This window comes from Frankliniella occidentalis, unplaced genomic scaffold (genome assembly GCF_000697945.3).
Source record: "Frankliniella occidentalis isolate FOCC.00 unplaced genomic scaffold, Focc_3.1 Scaffold43, whole genome shotgun sequence".
Classification (NCBI taxonomy): Eukaryota; Metazoa; Arthropoda; class Insecta; order Thysanoptera; family Thripidae; genus Frankliniella; species Frankliniella occidentalis.
Genome location: NW_026267173.1, coordinates 1,744,484 through 1,759,636, shown reverse-complemented (window position 1 = coordinate 1,759,636; position 15,153 = coordinate 1,744,484). Strand labels below are relative to the sequence as shown.

Below are 15,153 nucleotides of genomic sequence, written 5' to 3'. Positions count from 1 at the left end.
CGCTGACCGTGCGAAGGATTCTGCGATCGCGTTCCGCCGCCTCGCTCTCCTCCGTCCGGCTGGACCTGCCTGGGAAAAAGGCGAAACGGCAGCATGACGGCAGTCAGAGCACCGCCAGCAGCGAGGGCGGGGCAGGGCGGCAGGGTATGGGGCGGGGCGGCGGCCCGAGGGGTGTCCTCAGCTCGAGCTCTCCTGTCGAATGTGCTTGTTTCAGACATCGTCAAAACACACGACATCCTTGTCTCGTGCCCGGCCTTTCTGAAGCTATGGCCGAACTCTAAGCCTTTCGGGTGGATTGTTGCAACGAATGGCCTACATAGCACCCATCAGGCGATCCGTGTCGTCCCCTGCATGCGAGGGGTGCATAACTTCGAAAAGTCGTGTACAGGGATTGGAATCTCTAGAGATTTGAAAGGATGTATAGGATTTGAAACGATTCTAGAGATTGGGTTACATTGATGAAGATTTTGAAAGATCACAAAGAATGGAAAAGATTAGAGGGGAATGCAAGGGGTTTGTTTGGGATTTGGTTGGATTGGAAGGGATTTGAAGAGATCAGTTAGGGCTAAATTCCTTCGAATCCGGCTCGACAGTCGACATCGAAACGACAGCACGCTACCCCTCTCCCGGATAGCGAGTGGGAACCAGCTTGGCATTCCCTCTCGCACCCGTTCGTTTCGTACGGTCGGAGCGAGTAGGCAACCCGCCCGCTGACGTGCATGCGGTACAGTCTAGCTACAGTGGCGGATAATCCTGCCACTTGGCAGACCTGGCAGGTGGCTGATTCGCCCCGCCCCGTCCACTTTCGTAGTTTGTGCCGCAGCGAGGCCTACGCGGGCAGGTGGGTTCGCCTATCGTGTTGGTTGACCATACGGCGTCTTTACGGCACTGAAGTGCAGCGGTCTAACCACGCAATTGGGCGAGAGACGACGTGAATCAGCCAGCTATGGTTTTTCGTACTGTACTGATGCGTTCATTTTCGCTTCCGACGAAAGTGGCACTGTTACTGCCGGTCCTTCCAGCCGCTTCACCAGACTTATTTATCCGAAGCGAAAATGAACGTACCAGGTGGCTGACTACTCACGCCGCGCACTTTCGTAGTTATACTGTATACCGCATGCACGCGTGCGGGCGGGTGCCTACTCGCACGGGGCCTCATGAGGAGCCACAACTGACGTGAGAAGCGAGGTTCTTGAATCAAGTAAATTTTCTTGAAACAAGTCAATTTCCTAGACCTGTGCTATTAGGAAGCGACATGTGCTAGGAAATTGACTTGTTCCAAGGATATTGACTTGATTCAAGAACCTCGTTTTAAAACCCAGAATTCTGGGTGCATTGGCAGATATGATAGGCGGCCCGCCCGTACCCGTGCGTTCGGTACTGTATAACAACGAATGTGAGTGGCGCGAATCCAGTCACTTCGGTACAGTATACACTACGGGGTGGGTGTTCTGATCTGTACTTTGTTGAGATATACTACCGCATGCAGGCGCGGGCGGGCGGGCATGCGCCTACCCACTCTCACTATGGCGCCTTATGGCCCCGTGCTGGTATGCAACCTGTCCGCACGCCTGGCATGCGGTACAGTATTGCCAGAAAAAAGGCCACCGACCCTCCTCGTGTACCGCCCTTGTACTCATGTGTACATCGATGGGTAAGCGCTGTGTCGATTCTCCTTATTACTGGTGCTAGGTGCTGGACACATGTGCAATTTGCAACAGCTATACTCTAGTATAGCCGGATTGCCTACTCGCTCGCTCGGGACCCGAAGCGGCCGCGTGGTCAGTAACGATAGGCGAATTTACCCGTGGTGGTTCCTTCTAGCGTTCCTAAGGATGCAAAGAAATCGCAAGTCATAAGTCATCCCACGATGTGGCTACAATCCGCAGAAAGCCATCAGGTTCTGGGTGCATGCTTGTGGCCTTTTCAGGTATGTTATTTCACTTCAAATAATCCGGAAGTAACTCGGTGCAACATTACCCCTAGTACCGCACATTCTGTGCACCATACCTCTCGCCGTTCCCGTGCGTGGTGCATGGTGCACGCTCGCCGCGTGAACGTGACCGACGTCCGCAAGGCATATTTCCCAACTGTCCCGCGGTCCTGGTCCCGCACACGCTCCGTGCCCTCTCGCCTACACGAAGCCAAAGATGCTGGATCTGGAACTCCCTCTAGCGTTCTCTACGCCCTGTATACTCGGCGCCGGCGGCTCGGGTGATCAAATTTTCCCCAAGTATCAGTTGGCCAGTCAGAGTACTCGGAGCTCCGTTTAGGGGTGGCCGCGGGGCTGTTGAAGTTAAACATTGGTTTCTTGTGGGACATTTTGAGCAAAACCGAAACCTTTGCTTGAGCTCCACTAAATATTGTCCGATTTTGTTCATATTTTGATATGTTGGTCTGATCGTACTTACATTCGAACGAAGCGCCGAGTACTCTGACAGGCTAATTGATACTTGGGGAAAATTGGATCACCCTAGGCCTAGCCGGCGGCTCACCTCCATGCGGTGGGGACGACAAGTGGCCGCGAGTGATTGAAGCGCCATCATAGCCGCGGCTCGAGCACCTGCTGCCGCCGAACGACAGTTGCAGCGATAATATGCGAGACCATACCATGCGGGCAAGGGCCCCATCGTCGGACGCGTTTCCACGTTATTCGTGGAGCGTCACGGCGGCGCAGGTTCCCTGGCCAGCCGGTCGAGGCGCAGGCTGGGTGGCGCCGCGGCGGCCTGTTCGCACCTCGACGTCCAATGCCGACGTGGACAAAGGCGGGCTTGTCCCTCGTCTGGGCGCACAGTGGGTGCGGCCCGGCCCGAAACGCGGGGTTCGCCGCCAGCTTTTGGCCGCGGTGCAATGGCATACATGGCCTCCAGAAGGGCGTCGGCGAAAATATCCCCGGGCAAGGGGGAAAGGGCAGAAGGCGCGGGAGTGGAGAAACGGGCCCTTCAAATCATAAGCCAATTCCACGTCGATACGGCCCCAGCCTCCAGGCAGCAGCCGAGCTGGAGCGGGCGCTGGCGCGGGGCGCTGGAGCGCAGGCGGCGCGGGGGGCGCGGAACGTGGCGAGGGGGTGGTCAGGGCGTCGCGGCGTGGCGCCAGTCTGCGGCGCTGGCCTGCCCCGCGACGCCTAGCGACGCCCTGCCCTGGCCGCCCCGGCGGACCTCGGGCCGTCGTGGCGCCAGGCGTCGCTCGGTCGGTGCGCCCTGCGGCCCCCGCGGCCCCCGCCCGCTCCGCCCGCGGGCCCCCGCCTGGAGCCCGGACGGGACGGGGTGGCGCCGACGTCCCACGGCGCCAAGCTTGTTTACGGGGTTCCGGATACCTAGGCAACAAGCTGCTCTCATCAGGCAATCGATAACTCTGGTCCTCGGCGGAAAGGCTGCGGGGGCTCCTGGGGGTGGCCTGGGGTTTCGGACGTCTCGGCGGCGAGCGCGGGCTTCCCTTTTAACCCCGCGCGAGAAAGCGAACGCTAGAATAGACATACGCAGCATGTGTCTACTCGATAGGCGTCTCACGATTTATCGATTGATTAACGCTGGAGGTTCAAAACAAAATAACACCGGACAGCAATTTCGTTGATGTTTATTTCAAACTCTCTTCGACATGACACCCACATAGCCAGGGGAACAATGACTTGAAATGACTAGATTTATTTTGTTTCAACATTGGCAGGAAGCACTTTCTCATCATCATCATCATCATCAGTAAAGTGACATCCAGAAATGTGAATAAAAACCACAAGATTTACCCTGATTTCCCTGATAGAAAGGGAGGTGACTAACACAATGATTATTACATTTAATTTGTTGGATAACAATAGAACTTAAAAAACCTCAAGCTTATGTATTGTACGTACAGTATGTTAGCCTTACATAAGTTGGCATGGAAGGGGCACCGGCCAAGATTTTCAGGAACAACAGTATGTATATTCCCCTAAACGTCAGTCATCAATCAATTTAAATTTGTTCAATTTTCCTCACTCTTGAAAATTTAAAACAAAAGTCATATTACAATCAATAGGAATATGAAATATCACTGAAACTTCTCAAAGTATTAAACGTAAAATAAAAATAGTTTGAATGAAACTTCAGAAAAACTTAAGGAAGACTACTATTTGATCAGTAATTAGTAGTCCTTATAGTTCTTAATAAATGTTATATGTATGTTACTTAAACCAAAGCTTTGCTTGATCATATATGAAACTTATAGTAAAACAACAATGACAAGATAAAATTTAGAATACAAAACTTATGATAAAATAATTAAAAACTTGAAATTGAACATACAAAAATAAAGTACACAACACACAGATCACCATTATAATACACACTGGATGCTTCTTAGATCTAAAATACAACCTGTGCTATAGTAAAAACTGGCATTTGATTGTTCAATCGAACTCAAAATTGGACTACCATTTGACTCAATGAGGTAGTCATGAAATACTATAGGACTTTGCAAGATCCTTCTTGAATACATCACCCCCAAAACAACCTATATTTCTTTCTTTTTTCAGTCTTCTATGGACATTCTCAAAGCAAATGAGATGATTTATTTTTAAAAAAAAATGCTTAAAATGAATCCTTAGGCCCTCTCAAAATGTGGAGGAAAAGAAATTAATATTTTAAAATGGAATGATTTGAGTAGCCAAATTCTATTGGGGTTTATCTACAATATAGATAGCTTACTTTTGACCAATATTAACTATTATTTGGTTTGTCCGCAACAACACATCGCTACTATTTAAAGCATACCTCAAGAACTATCTATTGCACTTTCTTGCCCCTGTTGGCCAAAAAGTGTGCTAAATGTAGTTGTCATCATTTTTTAATCTAACACTTCTCTTCTAGGTTGACCAGGGGAGGCCTGAGCCAGCAGGGTTACCACTTGGCATCGGCATTATTGACCGCACTCCCCATTCAGTCCAATAAATCAATCAAATCAAAGTACAAATTGATAATTCAATAGGTTGGAGAACATATTAGAATGATTGCTTATGGTCTAGTGAAGCTGGGATGAGATGAACAAAACTTAAATGTAGGATGAGGCCAAGCTGTGGTGGAATTCATAAAAAATGTTTATGAGCATTAACTCACATTTTACCCCCCAAAATACTGAAAACATCACTTATGTTCTATGGTCCTTTGTCAGTTCTTTACCAAATCAAGATAGGTTATCTTACGTTTTAATACGACGTCCCAATTTTACCCCATTCTTAACTTTTTTCTTGTATACTCCATTGAGAATGTCACCATTTAATTTGCCCCGCTGGTTTTCAAACACCACATCAGAATCCGTGTCTGAATCAGTAAACAGGGGCCCTTGTGAATCTGTAATCAAAAATATTGAGCAAATAATCAGAGTGTACACAGCAGATAGATTTCTTAACGCCTTAGTTAATTAAACATACATTTTGGTATCATAAGTGATGAATCTTCCTCTGCAGAATCAACAGGAGTGTACCGTTTCCGGATTTTCAGTTGTTTTGGGGAGAAGACTTTTTGACATAAACAGATTATACCCCAAATTACACTGATGAGAACAAGCACACTAAGGAACAATCCAATTATAACATACAAAATACTCCAATCTGCAACAATTCAATAGAAAAAAATCAGTGGAGAATGTAGTTTAACAATTTTTAATTCAGTATTGAGTCAGAAAATTATTATTGGAATGACTTCTTACCACAGTTTGATTCCGCATCTCCTAAGTACTTTCGAATTAGATTTTGCATCCAAAATGCCTCACACAAGCACAGCCTACTAACTTTATCACATACTCCATGACCTAAAATTTCAAGAGGTTTTTCATATGGTTGTTACAAGATAATTTAGAAAAGCAATAATATAAAGTAAAAATTTATGATTGGCTATACCTGAACAATTATTTTGGCAAATTTCAGTTTGAATGTTAGCTACTGACAGTTCAAGTAACCCAACATCTTGTTCTAACTTTGTCTTAAGGGTGGACACAACAAGTGGACCAGGAACAATTGTTTTATCTGATTTATCTTCCACATAGAACAACATCTGTGCACGACCAGAGTAATGCTCCTAGATAAGAAAAAGAATAATTACACACTTTGAAAACCGATTCATTTTACATAGATATCAAACCAACCATACCTCACGAAGTTCTCTAACTTGTACAACAGGATTATCCTTAAGAAGCAATGAAAGCTTGAGTCTAAGAGAATCCTCTTGAGATTTTGTCAGCTGCTCACCTACTATATTAAGGGTCAGTTCTACCAGTTGAAAACGGAGAGGATCTAAAAGAAAATGTCGATTTTAAAAAGAACTCATCTCAATATTGCTTTTTATATCACATATTGCTGTAGGACTCTTACCTGGTTTCACAATCACAGACACAGTATCTTCAGAGGATGAACCTTGTTCATCTGTTACCTTCAATCTAAATACGTAACGCCCTGGGACAACATCAGTTAGCTACAAAAATAATACCAGAATTTAAGTACAAACCAGGAAATAACAGCCCATATACTAGTTATACTAGTTCATCATGATATTTTAATTAATACGCATACCATCAGTATTGGTGTAGTATCTGATATTCCAAGAACTCTTCCAATAGCAAGACTGTCTGGTTCTCTTGTCCATTTCCAGCTAACAATACCTAAATCGTCACTGGAGTGAGAGCCATTCAGCATAACAACACTAGCAGGCAAAATTACAGTTTGATCTCCACCTGCATTAGCTTTTGGAGGTGCATTTTGATCTAAGAAAAAGTAAAGGAAAAGTCATTTAATTAATTTTTAATCAAGGCAATAAAATAAAATAAAATAAAATAATATAAAATGTAACAAGACCAGAAAATGTATGCTTACTTTGTGTCACAATTACAAAAACAGAACCAGTGGAATTATTGTTATTTTCATCAGTAACAGTTACATGAAATTCATATTCTCCTTTTGTAAGGTCAGTCACATTTGTTTGTGGCTTAGTTGGTGCTGAGAATACCACAGAGTTTGATCCGGGCGGACGCCTGCAATAGCAACATTTTATTGTTAATGAGCTTATTTGAAAATGGTTCCCGCAGAGCAAAGCAAAGAAGAGACCTTACCTTATTTCTTCCCATTTCCATCCAACAATCTTGTTATCATCAGTGCTCTTGGAGGCATCGAGAAGAGCCCAGTTTTGCGGCAAAGCTATAGTCACGTTTGATCCGGCATCCACTTCACACAAAAAACAACATTTTATTTTAGTACATAGAGGACACCAACCACAAAATAGTAGGAGAGAAAGAAAATTAATGTGAACAACTGCTTACCAACAGGGGGATTGCTTGTAGGTGGCTTAACAAAAACATGAACAACAGCCTCTGAGGACTGATTAGAAGTATCCATAACTTTTAGTGTGAATGTGTACATCCCCAACTCCAAGTTTGAAAGCTGAAGATATGGAGTTCGGGTGTTCTGGAAACAGAGGCAAATTTGTGTTTTTGTCATCAATAGTTCAGAGTGATGCAGTGCTCATAATCTGGCATACTCACCTGCATATCAACAGCTTTGTTCTGATCTGAAGCACTTTTGGTCCATTCCCAGCTGGTAATCCCATGATCATCACTACTTAAGCTTCCATTCAAAGTTACATTGTTTTGAGGCAAATGGACAATGATGTCTGCCCCAGCATTAGCCTCGGGAGGATAATCCTTGCTTGCAACAACGGTTATGTTAGCTGTTGTTGAGTTTGTAGCACCATCTGAGTCGGTGACAGTAAGCCTGAAATTTTTCCAATTGACTCTATATGGACTGAGGACAGGCAAAAAAAAGAGGCATAAAAACAAAAACAGAAGGTAGCAAAGATGACCTTACTTGAAAGTGTAATTGCCTGGTTGGTACAAATTATCTAGCTGCAATGTAGGACTGTCTTGCAGTTGGGATTTGTAATCAAGTGGCCCTTGCTGAAGTTCCCAATGCCATTTCACTATTTTCTCATCATCTGTGCTTGAGGAGCCATCCAAAACAGCACCATGATTTGGACTCTTGACAATTTGTGACACTGGAGTCACAATAACTACTGGCAATTGATTGAATCTTTTGGCTACAAATATCAATTAATTAATTTAACAATAAGAAACCCTAAATCATACAGACATACACAAACATTAATATTAGTAATACTCACGAGGTAAGACAGTAACATTCACTAGAGTTGAGCCAAAGCCATCCTGAGCACGTACACTTACATTAAATGTATACAAGCCTTCACTCAAATCATTTAGCTCAACAGTAGCGCCATTTTTGTTGTTCATGGTCCCTGAACTATCTTCTCCTCCAGGCTTTGACAGCAATACCCATTCATAGGTAAAGTGCTCCCCTGATGAACAAGGGAATAAACAGAACAAACCAATACAATAAAGACACCATATCTATTTCATAAAATGGTGTATAAAATGTTCTTTTTCTCACCTTCTTTTTCAAGAGGGACAGTGTAAGCAGATAGTTTAACCTTATTTTCGGGAAGCTGAACAGTTTTATTACGAGCAGATACCGCAATTGTGCGTAATGGCTTAGGTGTTGATGATGAGGTTAACAAAGAGGTGGAGGGATCTCTACCAAAATTGTCTGAGGAGTGAAATTGAGATGAACCCCCTTCCAGAAACATCCTCTGAAAAAAGGATTAGTAACAATAAAAAATTATGAGATGGTAGTCGTAAAACTTATTTTCTACCCGTTGTTTCATTAATGGATAAGGTTGAACAAACCTGAAAAGAGGGGTCGTTTGGATCAGATTCATCAAGAAACTGTGTATTAAGTGGAGTGATTCGAGATAGTATGCTACTGGCAGGAGACACAGTGCATTCTCCTTCAGAGTTGCGAATAAAACCCCTAGCACAAGTACAAATACCATTTCTGGAGTGATCATGCTGTCCAACACATCTCTCATTTTCTCCACACATATTATCAACTCCAACTTCACAGGCGGTAGGCTGATCACTTTCATATTCAACATCGTACCTGTAAATAAATAATGAAATGTGAAAACAATATTTTACTAGATTATGAAGGCAAACCTTAAGGAAATATTCTTTGCTCCAAATTAAACTTTTAAAATTTACTGCTCATTAAAAATGTTTTTTTTTAAATAAATGAAATGCGTGAAGCTTGTGATTAGAAAATACAAAAGTAGGAGGGGTTCATTAGTATTTATACCACTTCTCCTCCTTTTTCATCTCTACTCCCTCCTCCTTGGCTGACTCTCTTGCACAGCCTGTGTTTGAGATAAGGATATCTCCTACCCACACACACCAGCAGGCTAACTCAAGGCTAAGCTTAATTTTACTTACGGATAGGCATCACTGTTAGATTGTAGGCCAGTGAGAAGACTGGACCATGAATTGTCATCAACAGGTCTGATTAATGCCACTTGAGTAATAGTTGTATCAGCACTATCGCGTTTCCGTGGTACAGGAAGACACTGAACACTTGAATTGCATGTCACCTGTATCAATAAAATACAAATGTTACAACAATGTAGTTTTTAAAGTAATACAAAAACTCACATAACATGACTAACATGATAACATGCAGCTTCATCTTGCTTTGTTATGTATACAATAATATTGCAGTCACTCTTCTGACAACAAGAATATATGCAATCATTGATGCCATCGTCCTTCTGTTTTGTGTATGTTCCAGCGCCTGTACCATTTCTTGGGATTACGTCATTAAATATCTTGTGATATGACTTGGGACATACATTACTGCCCAATTGTGAAGAGCATGTTTGTAGTAGAAGTATCAGAATTACACAGAGTTCCAATACTACATTTAATCGCTCATTGGCAGCCATAATTTTGTCTAAAACCACAAAAAGAAAACAATTAGCACCGATTCTCCCCCACCATACATCTCAATAGAATACAATTATAAAATTGCGTTATAATACTTGACAAAATGTAAATTTTTGGAACAGAGGGCAGGAAAAGTGCATTTGACAGAGAGAAAAATAAAATTGAGTCTGGGAAATAAGAAACAGTGGGCAAGTGAGGGAAAGACTGAGGAGTTAATTAGCTGCAGCTGTGAATGGGATTAAATCCTAATGTACATGTGCCAACCATCACCCTTCATTGTTCACAGAGTCAAGTTGATACTACATACTTCAGTGGAAAACCAAACGAAACACATTAACAATATTCTGGGCTACCTAGCATCAACGAATCATTTGAAAAATACACGGATTACAAATACTAAATTCTATTAGTGACAATTAGACCAAAATATTACAAGTTTCAAATAATTGACAAACTCAATTACTTATAGTTTGACGTTTAATGTCACAGTACACAAGTGAAAATATTCAGGGAATTAATTTAAAGGTATTGAAATGACACACAGTTTTCAAATGGAAGAAATTCAAAAAAATATTGCTGGACCGGATCCTAACCTTGTAATTTAGAGATCTCAGGGTAAAAATTGTAATCGCTCCCCTGACACACTCCAATTTGGTTTCAAAGCTTTCATTGAGAAACAAATTGATTGTTTTACTTGCCTTATCTGAAGTTGGAGAGAAATATTTGGTGTCGGCCCACCATAACGAACGGGCCTGACAGGAGCAGACGAGACACACGAAACACACTGACAAACGCAAACGCAAACACTCGCCCACTCGCCTTCCCCCTCCCTCCCAGTCATGTGGTGTGTAGAGACCGTAGTGTGAGATGTGCAGTGTCGGTCGAAGAGCATGCTACGCTGTGATTGGTTTTACTAGTAAACGCCATGCGCGAGGCTAACAAAGTATGAAAAATTTGGAGGAGCCTCTTCAGTTTGCTTGGTTTGCTCGCAGCACTCCTGACAGCCGCCACCTGGCCGGCCGGGGTAATTGTTGGGAAGTGGAATAGCCAGTTACGCTATACAAACAGTATAATCACCCTCTACGCTTGTCGTGGTTTGTTTTATCAGTTGGTGGTAAGTCGCGGTCGCCGCCTGAGAGGCAGGCAACCCATTCAACACCGAAGCGGATGCCCCGGGGGCGCGGGCACGCACTTGTGTTTTCGAACGCTCTCAGAGCCGTGCGTTTGGTTTTGCTGGTTTTGTTGCTCATAGGGAAATGTTCATTACTGTCGTGTCCGGGGTTTCGAGGGAAACCAAAAGCATAGGTTGAGCGCCCGACGATAGATTTATTAGCCCAGTCAACATGTAGTACACTTTACAGCTCCCGCCTAGCTGGCGACCGCACAGACTGATTTAGGTACCAACTTCGACACGGGTCCGAACAGTCCGCAGACCCCATGCGGTCGAGATACAATGTAGTTACCGCTTCGACGGGAGATGCTTTGGTCAAGCAATTTACAATTAGAAAACAATTTAAATAAAAATCTAACATAAATTTCACAGTCTTGTTATCTCCCCCTTTTCGTTGAGTGGTTGCAGCTCGTGCACGGATCCAGTGACTACGATGGACGGCAGGGAAGCCCTGGACACGCCATTCCGGTTCCGGTCGCCGTTTTTCGCCTCCTCGCGAGCGTCCGACCCGAAAGGTGAATTCCAGGGCTGCAGCTCGGACCGGGCGAACAGGCAGTACACCACGCCGCACACGATGACCTGGGCGGCCGTGATGCCGAAGACCTTTTGCCATTGCTCAACGGTTTGCTGCGGGATAATAATATCGTCAGTGCCACACCAAACACGTCAACTGCAACGGTGACTAATAATTATTGCCAAATCGCTTGAACTATACGTTTTGGAACGTGAGCTGGCCGACGATGATCGGCGAAATGAATCCGGGCAGCACGGAGATCATGCCGCTGATGCCCAGGATGATGCCTGAACAAGACCACAATGAACGTGAACAGCGTGCCTATCGTCTGTTTGGTGGTGTCGCGCGACACAGAACACCGAGGACGACGTCACGTACTGGCGAAGTTTGGGCTAATGTCGACCATGCTGGCAAGGGGTCCCGTGGACACGGAGCCGTGGGCCGCGGTGGCGGCCGTCAGGAAGACGATGGCGGCGATGGCGTTGCAGCCGGAGAACGTGAGGAAGAGGATCAGCAGCCCCTGGACCACGTCACCTGCACGACAGAGAGGGGCGGAGTGTGGGCGGGAACGGAACGGAGAGGCCACGACGGTGGAGGCTTATTCGAGGCCTATGGATTTTACTCACAAGAGAATGTGGCCAGCTTGCGCACATTGGTTCTGGACATGATGCCTTTCCTCAGGAGGTAGTCGCCCACCTCGGAGAAGAGCCACGCCCACAGCATGCGCATGAGATGTGGAAGCCCCGACAACAGCCCCGTCTGCGGCCACAATGTGGTCATCACCCAGGTCACGGGAGGTCACGCCGCGAGGGGGGTGAGGCCGCCGGACGATGTTGCACCTACCATGCGGATGTTCCAGCCGTGGATGTACCGGAAGTAGGAGGGCGCCTGCGTCATGAGGGTGAAGAGGCCGAACACGCCACCCCACTGCGCCACGATGTTCATCCAGACGGCCCTGGACGTGAGGATCGCCCTCCACGGCGTGGGAATCTGAGGAGGTGAGCAGTGATGAGCAGACTGACAAAGATATCTATGATTTGTCACTCTGCAGAGCTAGAAGGCAAGCAAGCTTGCCCACTGTCGCTCCGCTCACCATGGCGCCCTAGGTTAGGGCGCCGTGCGGCGCCGTGTGAGTAGGGAACTCGCACACACAACTACAAGCGGTGCATTATCGGCAAGTACGCGGTCTATGGGACGCCCTGTATCTCCTTTACAAAAATACGTATATCGTGTTACTTTTTGGCGCAAGGGATCGCCCAGAAAGTAGGTGTCTTAGAATCGTTTGGGAGATTACAGGTGCTTGCCGCCTGCGAAACTCAGGCTAGGCCACCCAGCAATGCACACATGCACTGCTGGCGATATGTTGCCTACCCACCAGGCGCTACGAGGGCTTGCAATGGCTGAACTGGGCAGTTTCGCTAGGGCAAAGGGCGGTCTTTCTCTCTGGATGATCCCCCACGAACCCGTTGGATCATCCTCTTTCCTCCCAGGAAGACACTCACTGACCTGCCTCTGAGTGACGCTCTTCCCCAGCGACTCGGTGATGTAGGTGAGCTCCTCCGCGGAAATGCGCGGGTGTCTGGACGGGGAGTCGAACACGAAGGCGAACCAGAGGGCGTACCAGGCGAGGCCCAGGGCGCCGCAGACGTAGAACACCGACTCCCAGCCCAAGGTGTGGATCAGCTGGCCGCAGAGCGGGAACGTCAACGCCGCGCCCACCGAGCTTCCTAAGAGGCAGACGGCCATGGTCCAGAGCCTTGGAGAAAACGTCGGGGTTCGCCACTCACTTGCTCGAGTGCGTTTCGAGTGGTGTTCGAAAGACGATTATTCACGGCAATAAAATAGTCAGGGACAGTAAGGCGGGGGCTCCACATGGCCATGCACGTGCGACCGCGCCGGGGCGGTCTTTCAATTTTGTTATCATCGTGGGGATTAGAGGAAGTCTCGTTTACTGCTAAGTGATTAGCAAACGCATCGTAGATGAATTGGCATCTTCCTGAGTGACAAGTTTACTATTTCAGAGCTTTGCGTGAGCCCGCCTTGCGGGGGAGAGTGTAAGGATCGTAAAACTCCTTTCTCGCAGTGACGCTTCAAGTCTTTGTGTTACGCGGGCGGCTCGGCGGCTTCACCCCCGACCCTAAATCACGACTCACCCAAATATGCGGTGACAAACTTGCTTCGCTCGTTGGGCGGAATCCACTGGGCAGTCATGTTGTGCATGGACGGCCACGCGAAACCCTGGGCACGAATTTGACACACTAAAATAAGACGTCCTTTTCATTCAACGGGTCGAGCTACACGTGGCTTGCAAAGGCTATATTTTTCCATTGCAGTGTAGGAAATCTCCAAACCATGTACCGGGTGATTCAGAGAAGACGCAGGCGCGGGCGGGTTTGCCTAACCAAGGGGCTATGGCGCCCGGGGGTAGGCAAACCCACCTGCACCTGCGTCTTCTCTGAATCACCCGGTACTGCAAATCCCCAACCTATGTCCCCACTTAGTGGCTGGTAAAATTTATACAAACAGTCTTTACAGTGCACCTACCGCGATCAGGCCCTGCAGAAAGCGGATGGCGAGCAGCGCGCGGTAGTCCCAGTACGCGACCACGGGCACCAATAGCGTGAGTAGCACCGGGATCAGGTTGGCCAGGCCGAAGACGAGCTTGGTGCCGTAACGGCGCGCCAGGACGCCGCCGGGCACCTGCATCGCCCAGTGCAGCCAGAAGAAGGCGCCGAGCACCAGCCCCTGCTGCCGCTCGTCCCAGTCGAAGCCCTCGTCGAGCCCGTCCCCGGGGCCGGCCGGCGGCGCGGGCGTGCCGAGGGGCGTCATCGTGGAGCTCCATCGGGTCAGCATGCCCCTGGAGACAGACGACGGGAACGTGTGCCGTTCGGTAATCGTCAGCGCTGCACACGTCCAGCTCTGGCGGAGATCGATCGCTTCCCTTGTTGTGCCATTTGTTTGGGAATGACCTATGCCACATCCTCTGCCGCGCTTTATCGTTTTGACAACTTAATCTTGGCCACCCCCGCCCCCGCGTACTTACTCGGTCGTGGAGTGGTTCGCGGCGGCCGCGGCGAGCTGCTCCTCGAGAACGCACTGGCCGACGACCGCCGCCGCGCCGTCCTTGGCCTTCGGGACGCGCACCATGGCCACGATGGCGATGTTGATGTTGATGCGGATCATGTAGTTGACGGCGAAGCCGAAGAACACGAGCACCCACAGCACCCGGCGGGCAGTCACGCAGTCTGCTGCACAAAACACGAGGTGCTGCAGCTTCAGGCGATCATGATGCACTTCGAAGAGGGCACCGGACTCGAACGGCCAGGCACACACTGTATCACTCCCATCAACAACCACACGCCCCACTTTCGGATCACTCTCGGGCAGGAATCATCGCACATCGCCAGTCGTCGTCGTCGCCCGAGGCACATCGATCGATCGATCGATCGAACCGAAACCATTTCATATCACCCGAGATGTTCCCGCGTCGCGTCACCCCGACAGCTTCATCTCGCGGGCGGCCGTTCCCCGCGGCGGGGCGCGTTCTGTCTGTTACCTGACCCCATGTTGACTCGGCGACGGTGCGCTCGGAATAAAGACGTGCTACTTGAACGGTTGAGTCCCGCCGCCGGCCTGCGGTCCCAGCCCAGCCCGCGGG

General features: G+C 47.6%; 2 protein-coding genes across 3 annotated transcripts; both read right to left on the bottom strand.

Moving 5' to 3' along the window:
* Positions 1 to 3,560: 3,560 nt before the first annotated feature.
* Positions 3,561 to 10,665, bottom strand: LOC113218429 (dyslexia-associated protein KIAA0319-like protein). Its single transcript, XM_026438787.2, has 18 exons — positions 10,509 to 10,665; positions 9,534 to 9,817; positions 9,304 to 9,458; positions 8,722 to 8,974; positions 8,426 to 8,624; positions 8,142 to 8,333; positions 7,829 to 8,057; positions 7,507 to 7,735; positions 7,285 to 7,429; positions 7,078 to 7,189; positions 6,842 to 6,999; positions 6,542 to 6,732; positions 6,344 to 6,443; positions 6,123 to 6,265; positions 5,873 to 6,050; positions 5,683 to 5,784; positions 5,405 to 5,584; positions 3,561 to 5,324 (listed from the first exon to the last, which is right to left on the bottom strand). Exons 2-18 carry the CDS (start codon positions 9,807 to 9,809, stop codon positions 5,173 to 5,175), a joined length of 2,994 nt encoding a protein of 997 aa, XP_026294572.1. The 5' UTR covers positions 9,810 to 9,817; positions 10,509 to 10,665; the 3' UTR covers positions 3,561 to 5,172.
* A 451-nt stretch (positions 10,666 to 11,116) lies between these two features.
* LOC113218438 (sialin-like) lies at positions 11,117 to 15,153 on the bottom strand. Of its 2 annotated transcripts, none has more exons than XM_026438798.2 (10): positions 15,052 to 15,153; positions 14,539 to 14,740; positions 14,040 to 14,352; positions 13,649 to 13,733; positions 13,002 to 13,222; positions 12,339 to 12,485; positions 12,122 to 12,254; positions 11,874 to 12,029; positions 11,697 to 11,782; positions 11,117 to 11,608 (listed from the first exon to the last, which is right to left on the bottom strand). In XM_026438798.2, the coding sequence occupies exons 1-10, from the start codon at positions 15,059 to 15,061 to the stop codon at positions 11,348 to 11,350; spliced, it is 1,614 nt and encodes a 537-aa protein (XP_026294583.1). In that variant the 5' UTR covers positions 15,062 to 15,153; the 3' UTR covers positions 11,117 to 11,347. The 2 variants fall into 2 exon arrangements, with proteins under 2 accessions (XP_026294583.1, XP_026294582.1); XM_026438797.2 differs by having other exon boundaries at positions 14,539 to 14,743; positions 15,052 to 15,137.